Source organism: Ochotona princeps, chromosome 12, assembly GCF_030435755.1.
Source record: "Ochotona princeps isolate mOchPri1 chromosome 12, mOchPri1.hap1, whole genome shotgun sequence".
NCBI classification, from domain to species: Eukaryota; Metazoa; Chordata; class Mammalia; order Lagomorpha; family Ochotonidae; genus Ochotona; species Ochotona princeps.
This window is the reverse complement of record NC_080843.1, coordinates 36,714,058-36,728,544: the sequence shown is the minus strand read 5'-3', so window position 1 is coordinate 36,728,544 and position 14,487 is coordinate 36,714,058. Positions and strand designations below refer to the sequence as shown.

The window sequence follows — 14,487 nt, the reverse complement described above, 5'->3', positions numbered from 1 at the left end:
TTTTGTTTGCCAGTCATGATTACTTAGACATTTCATCATCATTTCTATCCACGCAGTTCACATTTTCCTGGATTCTGGCGAATCCTAAATGCTCCTTTCAAGGTCTATGTTAACAATTCGTTACAGAATCGTTTTATCCATAGGGAAACTCATCAGAAATATGCCTGGAAGCTTGTATTTTGTATCCTCTCTTAGATGGATAAAGTAAAATCAGCCTGATTTTCTAAAATACAAATACCATCCACTTTTATAAATGCCATTAGAAACCAATAACCACCTTAATTCACCAAGAAAGGTGTCTGAGTGGAGTAAGCAGTTTTTTTAAAACTGTTTCTAATCCATGTGACTGAGTTAAAAAATAAAAACTCTGAAAGTGTAAAGTAGAAAATATTTTAGACTACACAAATTTATCACAAAACTTCTCCTTTTAATTATATATTCCAAAGCCCTCTTATTACAGTTGCCCACAAACTTAATCAGTTCTCTAGACACACTGCATTGCTTCCCATACTACAGCATGTTCTGGGAGCATCTTTCAACTTGACAGTTTCACTTACTGTCTTCGAAGCGGTATTAATGTACTGCATCACCATTTCTTTTTTGATACTGAAGTCCTTTTCCCGCAATGGTGCCTTTTTATCTTCATTTAAATTCATATCTTCCTGGAAAACACAATTAAAATGCCTCATTTTAGAATCTAAATAGAGCAGCAATTCCACATGCACTATCACTGGGGGAAGAGGGGAATCAGCAATTTGTGACTGAGGCAGCATTAATTGTTTTGGAAAGATTTACATGCAGTTCTGCCTGGAGAAAGAGAAAGTGCCAGAGAGAAGCATTCTAGATCATTACAGAAGGTAAAAAATACTCACCAGAAAAACTTGTACAATTCAATGGGCTAGTAAAATTTTATTCCCATCACTACAGATAATTAGATAGTTTCAGATTTCTGCCTTTGGAAAGGTCATTAGGATTCATATTACACATATTTTGTTTAACAGCTGCACCTGTAGCTATGTTGTAACATTTTAAAAAAGTTGCTCCAGGTACCATGAAAATTACAAAGTAAATAAACCACCACTTCCCAGATACTCCTAACTAAAAGTATGTACTACCATCATTACCTGCCACTGAGACTATTGAAAGGCAATAATAGTCCAGAGTTTCATCTGTTCCAACCCTTACAAAAACAGTAACAAGTACTGAATATCCTAAATTATAAAAGTGACATTCAGAAGAGTCAGGTGACACCTAAAATCTAACAGTTCAACAACATCAATCAGCATGAGGATTTAATAAAGATCTAATTTTTACTAAAAGGACAGGCCAGGTATATCCACATCAAAATAGAAATCACTATCAAAGATGGTGATTCTGAGGCTGCTTTGACAAGAAAAAAGGCAGTCAGATCTAAGAAACAGCTCAATGGACATAACTCAGATACATTTCCTCCTCATCTAGCACTGCATGGCCCATGAGATGGTACCCATATGGGTATATGTACCTCAACTACTCCAAACAAGTCCTTAGAAATCAGGACTTCAGATCACTAAAGTGCAGCAAGGTAAGTTTCATTCAAGTGTCCTATACCCATTCAATACCACAGTTTATGCTTTTAGCTGACTGAAGTTTTCATCTACCAAACCCTTCAAAGCACTTGCAAGTCAAAATTCCTTTCATTTCATCTTTACACAAGTTTTTAAGATCTTAGAAGCGGATCCACTTGATACACCAATAAAAATAATTGGTGCCATAGTCAATGTTTTATGTGAACTGCTGCTTTTACTGCATCTTGCTCCTCTAAGAGTGGTAGTCAATAAGCCTTGACACTACCTATGAAGTGTTTTTGGGAATTTCAAGGCGCCATTGTCACCAGGACTGAGGTAAAGCTACCAGCTATTTACAAAGGTAAGACATTCAGAGAATTCTGCATTTATTACACAATTAAAAATTGTCCTGTGCCACATGTTTTGAATCAAAGAATCATTATCTAAGCCTACACCCTAATTCAACGCAAGTAGATAATAAAACCTTTCTAAGATGGGGGAGAATGACGGAGTGCGTTTTAAGAACCGTACATAGATTACAATTCTTAACTAAAATAAACTTAGCTTTTAGTGTCATTATCTCACATACTTTGAGGAATATATGTATTTGCTACGTATTAAACACTTTGTATGGTATAGGGCAATACAAGCTGCATTTAAGACTTCAACTATACTGTGCATTACCGTGACACTATGCTTTTTCTAAGCTTTACCAGTATCTGTGATGCCAGTCCTGAAATTCATGTGTCCCAGGGCAATAGTATGTCTAGTGTTTATATCCCCACAACACTGCACCAGTATCAATTTGTGCCATAGCTTTTGCACTCAGTGTTGTGAACAAGATTCAGAATGTGACTTATACCTTCTCGAGTAATTATAATTTCTGCTACTGAAACACTGCATTATTGTAGGGTACAAACAACCATTTGGTTGAGTTTTTAAATTATGAAGCCAAGTGATTTATACAAGTATTTCTTGTAAAGGATTTCATTGGAAATAAACCAGGTGCAGAAAAACAAACATCCAATGCTTTCATTCATATATGGAAGTTCGAGAAACAGTTCAGAAGTCAGCAAAGAAAAAAGGAGAAGCGAATAAAGTTTGGTTAGGTGGTGTCGGCACTATGGTTGAACAGGCCAATCCTTCACCCTTTGCTGCTAGCATCCTATATGGACTCCAGTTCATTTCCCAGCCGCTCCACTTCTGATCCGGCTCTCTGCTAAAAGCCTGGGAAAGTAGTGGAGTACGCCTCAGGTCCTAGGGATCCTGCACCCTCGTGGGAGACCCAAAAGCACCTCCAGGTTCCAGATCAGCTCAGCTCTGCCTTGTTAAACATTTAGGGAATCAACTAACCTCTGTAGATCTGCCTTTCAAATAAAAAGTTTTTTAAAAGAAAAAAGCAAGAGGCTGTTTAGGGACAGGTGGTGTAGCACAGTGAATTAAGACAGTTTAGAGGCATGCGTCTCGTTCTGGAGTTCCTGATTCAAATCCCAGCTACTCCATACATCCAGCAACCACGCCTGGAAAGCAGTAGAGGATGGCTCAACTACTTCAGTCCCTGTCCCCATCCAGGACACCTGTATAAAATTGCTATAGTCAAAGTTCTTCTCTGATCCGAGGCATCCTTTTCCTACCCTTGAAAACCAAATTCCCAGTTCTCCTGCCATCAGACTCCACAATTTTTAATACCACAACCTACCCTACTGCAGATTTGACATCTCTGACCTTGGAAATAATTTATCCTATTTACTCTGCTTATTCTCAGGCCTGCAAACTCTAAGTGGGCTACCCCAAATCTCCCCTGAGCGTCAGCTTGCCATTAATCTGTTATGGAATTTAGCTTACAAGACTAGGCAAACCAACTCCTTCAAAAACCCCCTGCCACACATCTGTCTGCCTAAATCCTGTGGGATCTGCCTCCCAAGAGACTCCTAACTAGTACAATGGTATAGTTAGAACTCAGGAAAATTGCTTTCCTGGAGCCAAAGTCACCTGTTCTAAAAGTGCCATTCACCTTCCTGATTAATGTGTGATGCTAGTGTGAAAACAAATAGGAAAAATATGATATCAGAAACAGCTGAATCAAGTCCACAATACCTCAACTCTGAGGGTTACAAGTTCATGATGTCATCCGTAGGCCATCATTCTCCTTATGTTCAGGAGGAAATGGCATTGGATAGAGTAAGAAAAGTTCTGCCTTTTACAAAAGGAGAAGGAAATAAAACATTTTTTAAAAAAGTAAGCAAGCTATAATATTGCTTTAGAACAGATTCTGAATTATCTTTGGGGAACCAGGTTAAAGAAAGAAATCCCATGAGAAAGTGGTACTTAACCTCTAGGTGTCATTGAGAAATGCACTGGGAGCTACTTCCTGGAAATTGCATATCTATATTTTATGTTACAACTCCGGAGGGAATAAGCATCTTCCAAAAAATGCTAAGAAACTGGAGCTGAGCAATATTAAGGAGGATGTATTGTGAGCAACTCATCAATTTTCAAGTTTCATGGCTTACATTTACTAAAATTATAATTCTGTAACAACATCATTCTTGGGCCAGGTTCCCTGAAGGCAGGTGCAGGTACATGATGATGAAGATGCTCTCCTGGGGTGACATGTACACAGTCAGAACATCTAAGAGTGTTGAGGTTGGACTCTGTTCAGATCAACTGACAGAGTCCAACTTCTGCTGAGCACAAATCTCTGGAGATTGGGATACTTGGGAACCACTAGGGACCAAAGCTTCTTATCTGGTTGTCAGCTTTACTGGCCTAGTGAATGGGCTCAGCGTGACAGCAACAACATCCACTAACTGTATCTGAAAACAACTTACGTTAACACTTCTCATTAACAGAACTGAATACAGAAAGCCACAAAGATAGCCTAAACAAGAACTATACATCATAATTCACTGATTACTCTTCCATTCAAACTTAGGGTAACAGAGGAGATGTCCTGAACTAAGAATAAAGTGGCACTGAAGCTGCAGACTTCAGCAGCCAATGTATAGCATTTTACTATAAAATCAGTTTATTAAATAGCTATTACAAAAAAAAAACACTGAACAAAGAACAAATGTAAGAGATACTCCATTCAAATTGCTTGGAAAGGATCATACGAAGTTAATATTTCATTGGATATTTGAGACGAGTATCTAGTTTCTAAAAAGTTTTGTTAGCTGCTATTTAGCTGAATATATCACAAAAAGGAAGAGTATGATGGCAGTGCATTAATTCACAACTTGAAAAACTGCAATCTAAATCGGAATGTCAGCTATTTAACATCTGATCCAGACCACTGCCACTGTGCTTCAGAATACATAATGGTCCATGTACAAGAGCCCCTAACACTCAACATGGCAGATTGGAATTCCTGATCACAATTCTGGCCTAGTTATTGTGGACATTTGAAAAGTAAACCAGTGGATTGAGGCTATCTGCTGCCAAGTTTCAAACAAATACACAAAATCTAAAGTTCAGAGTAGAAGAACCTTGTTGTTACTAAAGTTCTATTAATACATTAGGCAACATATACAAATGTATTCTCATGCTATATCCTCATTCATTATAGTACTACTGTCGTCTACCTTTGTGTATGTTTGTGTGAGAGACAATTTTGTGAGGATAAACTGGGATTTGCAACATCAAGAATCAATTGTGGTTTAGTTAAGTGACTCCATTTTATTGTGCTAACTTCACTAGCTCTAGAGATAGATATTAACAACAGCAGGTTTCATGCTGCTAAAGATTTCAAACTGCAATATGTATGAACAGAGCTATGCCATTATAAAAGACCAGAGTTACAAAGACCAACCTCACATGGTGTAATAAACTCCAAAAGCAGGTAAGATGTCAATAGGAAACAAAAGTCAAGCTAGAAGAACCACCAATGCGGAAACCTAAAGCTGTCACCAATATAACTATTGAATTACAAGTGTGAATTCGTCTACCATAGGAATGAGCTATCCCACTCCTGAGTATATAGCCAAAGGAAATGAAATCTGCATGAGGAAACAACCTGCAATCCTATTTTCATCTCAGCACAATTCACAATAGTGAAGACATGGAAACAACCCAGATGTCCATCAACAGATGAACAGATAAAGAAACTGGTACACCCACCCTGTACAATACTACACAGCCATTAAAAAGAATGAAATCCTACCATCTGCAACCAAATGAACAACTAGAGACCATTATGCTTGGTAAATTAAACCAATCCCAAAAAGACAAAGACAGTCTTCATGCAAAGAACAAAACACATACAGATAAGCAGAGGAACTATAAAATGGAGACTAGCACCTTTACTAGCAAGTAAAGTTACACTGTAGTACATGTTTCTACTCCCAAGTAAAATTAGGACTCCCACCAAAACACTGAAATTTACCTTTACCGTAGGATACTAGACTTTCCACCTTTGTGCACACCTATGTCCTCATGATATACCCATATGGTGGAAAGTTAAGTTTGTAACTGTTGCAAAAGGATACTACTACTGGTTAATTCAGGAAAAATGACAGGAGGGGAAAACAGGGAAGGAGAAAAAGGAGGAGGGAGGAATCCCTGTATCTACAAAACCATACCATGCGAAATAAAAGGTATTTAAAGGATGAGGAATTCAGACACAAATGAGCTACATTCAGCTTCAGAGTGAGCCAGGGAGGGAAAGGTGACACAGAGAGGCAATTACTTTCTGTACTCTGAGTCTGCAGGAACAGAGAGCGAGCGAGCGCGCAACAGTGAACCATCCTTGACATGAGCTCTTGTGGGTTTAAAATGTGTGTGGTTACAAAATAAGACTCGAGGTCATGAGTGGGGTCATTTCATTGACAGGCAGGCAGATAGTTACATAGGGAAGGGCAGGTGGGGTATGTGGGAGTAAGGATGAGGCTAAACTAGCTAAATATTGATCCCACCTGAAAGGCAGCAGCAAAGTCTGTGTCTGGCAAGAGCTAGTGACTGCTTCAGTGATGGCCCCTCTTACTGCAGCCCCACTTGGCAGAAGGGACAGGAGAGGAGGCAGAGTTTGCTGTTCACGTTGAACCCTTTAGAGCACTCATTCCTTGTTTTTAAGGGTAAAGCTCTCAAAATCTGGAAACAATGGTTCATCCACTATCCCCTAAATCCTCGATCCTTCCCACTCTGATCAACTATGTACACATGGAAAAAAAAATACTTTTAAAAATGAAATAAAATAAGGGCAGAGCTCTCATGGCCTGATCACTTCCAAGAGACCCTGCTTCCCAGCACGATCATCTTAGTGAATCGTGGGGGAGAAGGGAGGGATTCAAACTGCAACATGCATTTTGAAGGGAAAAATACTGTCAGACCCTAAACACCCTCATGGACTCTTACCTACAATGGAAACCTTAAGCATTATTTTTTTTAATAAAATATTTTTTTTAAAAACACCTTTATTTGCTTTAAAAACGTAAGACTTCTTGTACAATAAAGCATAAGCATGTTTCATCTACAAAGTCAGAATATCTTCCTCATGGAACACGCAGGAAGAAAGGAAAAACACACACATAGCAAAGTAGTCACATTAACTTGCACTAAGTTTTGCACTAAGTAGTGCATTAACTTGCACTAAGTTTTGGTCTACAAGGTGCAGGTGCAGCTCTGCCCTACGGTCCTCAACTGGGGCCAAAGCTGTCTCTCTGGGGTGATGGTACTCATAAATTTTCTTATAACCTTTTGACCTTCAAAGTCCTCAGATTTGCTCAACTAAAGTTTTTCTTTTTATGGGCTATAATATCAGTGCTTACCATTTTAAAAATCGTAATTGAGGACTTAAGAAGACATATATATTTACATATGCACACCTCATTTAAATTGCCATCATAAGCCTAATACCGTTAACATAAACTGCTTATGTCTATGAAACAGAAAAAAGAGGGGCTGGTGGCAGGCTCACCTGCCACCTACAGTACCAGCATCCATATGGGTGGGTTCAGTTCAACCTGTTCCAGTTCAGATCCAACTCCTTGCTCAAGTCCTTGGATCCTTGTACCCATGTGGGAGACCTGGAAAAAGTCCTGGGCTCCAGGCCTGCAATCCACTCCACTTTGGCTGTTGTGGCCACTTGGAGTGAACCAGTGGATGGGACATTTCTGTTTCTTTTCTGTATAAATGTGCCCTTGAAAAAAAAAAGATTCTCTTCTCAACGTAGAAAGATACTTCAATAAAGAAAACAATATATAGTTAGGAAAAGAGCACTGTTTTGTAACAACGGATTTTACTGAAAAGAACTGGGTTCTTCTACTTGCTTCTCCATATAGGTTTCACTGTCACATCCTCTCTGGCCTGGAAAATGCCGCTGGGCACATGTGAAGGATGAGTGAGTAAGAAGGCAAATGATGCTCCATATTATGGCAGGAATTTTAGCCCCAAATGTTCCTTGTAATGTCTCAGAGGCTCCTGGACCCCAGGCCCACATATGGATCCCCACATCTGGAGAACAGCTGCTCTAAAGAGTCTCTGGAAACACAAAGTCCTTTCCAGCTGGCCCAGGCAATTGTGGGGATGGGTGGTTGGATGGCAAGATGGCCCATATAGCCCCAAATGGTACACAGGAAAGAACTGCCCAGTCCATGGCAGCTAGGTGTACAGAAGTCAGGGGACTTAATTAGTTCTGCAGAAGATAGCTGGACTCTTTAACATTTTATTATTATTATTATTATCATTTTATGATACAATTCCATAGGCTCCTAGGATTTCCCTTATCCCCTCCTCAATTCCCTCCCTCCCCCCAGTTCCTCTATATCATTACTAAAATATAATTTTTCATACAGTCATATGTCCATCATTGTGGGCATGGTCAATGGCAGAGAGTCCAGCATCCTATTGTCAAGATATAGTGAACAATTTCATTGTAAGTCCATCTTTGTCTGGAAGTAGAAATGCATACTACATTGTATCCTCACATCTGGATGTTAGTCTCCGTCTCACAGCTACTGTACATCCCCTCACATGAAAAGTCATTTTCTGCTAGAAGGTTCTTGATTTTCATTTCTTCAGCTACATGTTAGTCATTTAGTAGCATGTTATTTAACTTCACGGTGTTGCTAATTTCTTTTTTTTCCCTGATGTTGATTTTGTTTTGTGGTTTTTCATTTAATAGCTGGACTCTTGAACCCTCACCACAGCAGAACCAAGTTGCTGGTCAAGATAATGAATCTTAATCTGACCATGGTTTCACTGGTCAGCCTTTGAACTATCACAGACTGCACAGCAGAAATTATGGCACATTCCAGACAATGTCTCTGAAAATAGTTCAAGCAACTAAAACAGTCCAGCATTTGAATGCATTGTGTCCCGATATTGAAGTTCTGCAGGACCCATGACTGGCTCTCTATGAGGAACAACACATCTTAAAGATACCTTTTCTTTGCAAGATCAGGAGTGAGATCCTAGGGGCTTCCTGATCCGGACAGCAAACAAATAGCACTCTTCATATCTGGTGGAAAATGGCCAAGACAAACTCAAAATAGTTTTCCTATAGTGTGATTTCTAACCATATCATAAATCACTGGTTTGTTGGTGCGACCCAAAATGTAGAGGGCAGTGTCTGCTCTATTTCTTCAGCTTCCAGGATGTGGGTACCCAAGAGCTTAACATTTGCAGCCAAAGGTTATCCAAGAGTTATCAGTAAACTTTATCAGCTGTATGCATTTATTTGGCCTTTCTTTTGCATCCCGATTAACCTGCCCTAGTCCTTGCTGCTGTCAAATCTCTGGGATTTAGTGCTCAGGGCATTCACTCAGCACTTTGAGTAAATACACTGTAGTGGTTATAAAACAAAGAAAAAAAAAGGAGGATGAAACAAAGGATGGAGGAAGCAAGGATGGATAGGAAATCTGGATATCGTCTTGATTAGTCAGTGTTTTACCTAGAATATTTAGTCCTTTAATGATTGTGGTGTTATGGAAGAAGCTAGATGAAAAGTACAGGAAAAACTCAGTACTACTTTACAACTCTCAAGTCTAAGCTGACTCATAAAAAAAGCTGTTTTTAAAAGACTAAGTTGAGGGGCTGGCACTACCAGCAGCCCATTCGGGAGTCCCAGCTGCTCCACTTCTGATCCAGCTCCCTGCTAGCATCCCAGGGAAAGCAGAGGAAGATGACCCAAGTTCTTGGCCTCCTGTATCCATGTCAAAGACCTGGGCGAGGTCCATGGCTGAAGGCTCTACAAGGCTCTAGAACATCAGCTGCTGAAGCCATGGAGAGAGTGAATCAGATTAGAAGATCTGCTTCTTCTAACTCTACCCTTCAAACAAATCACTAAAAGTTTTAGAAACAAGACTAAGGTAAATTCACAGAATATTTATTAATTGGGGGGGGGAGTAGAACACCCCTCATTACAGAAATAGAAAAACAAAGAAAAACATCAAGAGAAAGCAAGTAAGAAAATGTTTAAATTCACCAAATGAAACCTAGAGGAAAAGAATGCCAAGAGCGTAAAGTATCTGGCTATTGTAAATTAAAAATGCACTAGGGGGAAGAGAAAGAAGGGAGAAATCACGATGAAGACAAATCCACAGCTACTGAAAGATATGGGTGATAGAATTCTAGTCAACCCTACAGACCATGCATTTGCTTCTTCCCTTTGCTACTTCAAAATACTGCACTCTGAATCATCATTCTCACCCATTCTCCCAGCAGCCTGTTCAAAACTGTACAATCACTATTGGTATTCCTATGATGCAACAAAATCAGTAATTGTTTGAGCCAGGTGCAGTGCTTAGCATTTTTAATGATTCATCCTCACTAATACCTATTACAGAATCCCTCTTATTGATGAGCTAACTAAAGTTTAGGGGAATTCCTTAAGTGATGAATTAGATTTTGATTACATATGACTGAGTAAGAATGTGTAACAGATCAGATTTCAATATTATTTACTGCAATTATCCCCATCCAGTTCTAAGCTAACTGTCTTGGAAAAGCAGCACAGGTGTTTGGGCCCCTGCCACCCATATACGAAGTTTAGGTGGAGTTCCAGGTTCAGGGTTCAGAAGAGCCCAACCCGGACCCATGAAGCCTTTCAGAGTGAAAGATTTTTAAGATTTTGGAAAAAAAAAAAATCAGGTGACATTAAGATCCCCACAAATCCCTATGTCTGAACTCAATCTTTTCCATTCACCTACCTTCAGGTCATAGTTTTCTTAACCCTACAAGGATTTCCACCTGGCTTCTACATTTCCTCTTAATGCACAATGATTCTCTGACCCATCAACATGCACAACATTTGTAAGAACTACTTCTAGAATTCCCCTTCCACATTCCTGAAGTTAACAACTTCAACTTTTTTTATTTCCTTGGAGTTATGAAATGATGACCCATCAACGTACTCTTCTCAGTAAATGAGTTTTAACTAGCTCTATGAAAACAATGCTGTCATTTAATTTCCTGCTTTAGCGTATCACTAATTTATTTGCACATTCTCATTACTCATTTTTCCCACCAATCCCAGTATGTATCCAAAGACACACCATTTACGGCCAGGATTTCTCTCCTCCCACCTTCCAGAAAGACATTAGGATAGGGTAGGATAATCCATGCATAATTAGCTAAATACTTCTTGGTTGGGTATCAACACAAAAACGTTCATCCTTAAAGAATTAAAAGAGGGCCCGGCGACGTGGCCTAGCAGCTAAAGTCCTCGCCCTGAACGCCCCGGGATCCCATGTGGGCGCCGGTTCTAAACCCGGCAGCTCCACTTCCCATCCTGCTCCCTGCTGGTGGCCTGGGAATGCAGACGAGGACAGCCCAGTGCTTTGGCATCCTGCACCCATGTGGGAGACCTGGAGGAGGTTCCTGGCTCCTGGCTTCAGATCGGCGCAGCACGGGCCGTTGCGGTCACTTGGGGAGTGAATCATCGGAGGGAAGATCTTCCTCCCTGTCTCTCCTCCTCTCTGTATATCTGCCTTTCCAATAAAAATAAATCTTAAAAAAATTAAAAGAATTGCAATCTGGTTGTTTTTCCTCCTTTCACAGATAACATTGCAAACAAAATCTTTCACACTTAGTGTCTCCTGCACAGTACATAGATTATAGCCATTTTTTAAACGTTTGTTAAGTAAGATATGAATGATCTCAAATGCAATCTGCAAATCCCAACACAGGTAATTTTCTGGGAGCTGGAGTTAGAGTTAGCTCTAACATATCCCCGGTCCAGAACAACGAAGAATTGTTGCTCCCATAAGACTCTAAATCTTCAGACAACAGTGACAGGAACAAATTCCAGCTTCAGAGGTAAGAATTTTCAGGTATTGACACAAAGCTAGCCAAACTCAAATCTATCACTTCTTCAGTGACAACTAACAGACTGACAACACTTTAGTGACCTAGAACAAGTTCAGGGTATGACTCAGCCCTGCCCGGTGGTACCTGGTCAAGAAGTGAATGGGGCTCAGGTCCCACTCACAGTTCATTTACCAAGTTATCGAGTGGTGCTGTATCCACATATAACTTGTACAAGGACACCTAATGCATCAGTGGCCTGGACACCAAATCAACACAGTAGCTTTTGCAACACTGCAGAAGGTTCTCAAGACTGGATCGTGTTCAGGAGCAAGAAAATCACTGGTTTGCTACTGTTTTGGGTACTGTGACTCATTCTAGACTGTTAGGAAATAACTATTCTTCACATCTTCTTGGCCAAAAAGAAAGGTGAAATCTTGATACGTAAGCACAAGCATGTATCAGGTTAAAAGACTGAGTGGCAATCAAGTAGTCAGAAAATGGACATTGTTTTCAACTAGATTATAAATACTCTATTTTCGCTCATGGAAGTGGACTTTCACAAGGCAGGATGCTCATTAAATTTACATACATCAAGTAGAAGAGGATAGTTAACACCATGGGGAGTCAGATTAAATTTAAAATGACTGGCTATTTGGAAAATTGGGTGAATAAATACAAGCAGCAAGTTGTTGAAAATCATCAGGCACAAGGTAATTCAGTCAGGAAAAAAAGCACGACCAACAGGCAGAAGCAAGACTAGAGTTATGAAAGAAAACTAGGAAGATGAAACTATAATGACCAAAGCATACAAATGAATCAATAATCATAATACTTAAAGACAAATATTGGAAGCACAGTAATAGCAACAAACATTAACTCCTATGAAGTCAATAGAAGTAATCTGATTTCAATGATGTAATGGATTTTCTTTCATGGGTTAAAGCCAACATAATTATTCACACTAACAGTTTAGAATTACATTACTGTGGCCACAAATTGGTTAAGCTTCATAAGAAGTCTATAATGAACCCTTAGATGTATCCTGCAGCCGCAGAGTTCAACATCCTAAAATATTATTCAGTTCTAAAACTGTAATTCTGTTCTTATGCACTTTGAAGTTCATTGTGCACATCACACAATGTCAAGGGGTGTCACTGATGGTTATCCCTTAATAGGGATGTGTTTACTACTATAATATGGTGCCATGACCTCATGACCCGTCACTATATAATCTCAAATGAAGCAAAGTCTATGAACCTTACCTAGGTCACCAGCATAAGTAACTTGGAATTAACTTTGAATGAAGTTGTAAAATAATAAAAAACAGAAGCATATTTTACAGATTTTTACATTTCCTCACACAATTGTGCACAGTTTTGTTATTGTTTTTAGTTTTAGCACTAGAGTCTTTACTGAATCCTCCCTATTTCCCATAACAGAATAGTACTGAGTTCAAGTCCTAGCTCTACTACCAATTCTAGCTTCCAGCTAATGCCCACCTTACGAGGCAGAAGATGACTACCTGAGTAGTTGGGTTGGCAACCAAAGGAGACCTGGATAAGGTGCTGGGATCCCAATTACGGCTTGGCCTAGACCCAGCTATCACAGGTACTTTGGGAGTAAAACAGCAGTTCCAAGTAAATCTCTGCTTTTCAAATAAGTTTAAATATACACATGAAAATTATACTTTTATGTACATATTACGTTGACATACATGTTTGTATATATTTATATTTTTCAAACTACCAGCTCATTACCAGGACAACACCCTGAAAACTGCACTCATTCAGAGACTGACATGAAAACCTACACTATGATTTGACCAAGACTTCAAAATGGAGTTTACAAAAAATAGTGTCAACCATCCTTGAAACTCAAGAATTTGCCACAATGCCATTATAAAGGAACATGGTAAACACAAGTATCACTTTTCCTTCATATACTGTAACTTGTGGCAGAGCAGACAGGAACTGACATAAATATGCAGATTGCTAAACAACTCTAACCTATTTCAGAATGTTACCTTACCTTGCTGCCCAAGCATATTCATCAACAGCTATGATTACAGGGCACTGCATTATGTAATCCTGTTGGTAAGACCTTTCCATATATATAAGCGTTCCCTTATTTCCTTTTCAACTGTTCTTTAATTACTATTCATAAATTACATAAGCAATAATATGGTCATTTGACTTAAGACATACAGGTTGACTTCCTATAGAAAAAAATTGGACTGAGAAAAGTTCTTCCCACTTGGAAAAGGATATACCTACAAACCCAATTGGCATGTTTAAACATTATCATATCATCTATCATTTTTAAATTCTCCTAACCATTTTGCTGGTGCTATGAACTGCCACCAGGTAAAATCCAATGCTCCTAAATCATTTATTTTCTCATTTATCTGACTCGAGAAAGAAACAACTAAGCACTGGTATTATCCCCTTGACAAACACAACCCATGAATCAAGTTGACAGTTGCCTTATACTACGTTTTACACTCTCTTCCTCCCCCATTTGGATTGCTTTAAAACCAAATTCCCCGAGTTTTTCAATTCCTACCCAAAGAAGAGAGAATTAAGGGACAACTAACAGGTTGGATGAAGAATTCCAGCAGAAATTGTCATTATACCAGGCGAAACATAAATACATGTCACTGCTTGTAACAGAAAAAGGTCATTATACATAAAAGTGG

The 14,487-nt window shown here is 39.2% G+C and overlaps 1 protein-coding gene across 3 annotated transcripts in view; it reads right to left on the bottom strand.

The window, feature by feature from the left end:
* DIAPH3 (diaphanous related formin 3) overlaps nt 1–14,487 on the bottom strand; it is a 472,570-nt gene that overhangs the window by 396,044 nt on the left and 62,039 nt on the right. For all 3 annotated transcript variants that reach the window (XM_058670671.1, XM_004577440.3, XM_058670670.1), the window contains one exon: nt 558–662. In XM_058670671.1, coding sequence (XP_058526654.1) covers nt 558–662 — 105 coding nt within the window. The remainder of the gene's footprint in view (nt 1–557; nt 663–14,487) is intronic.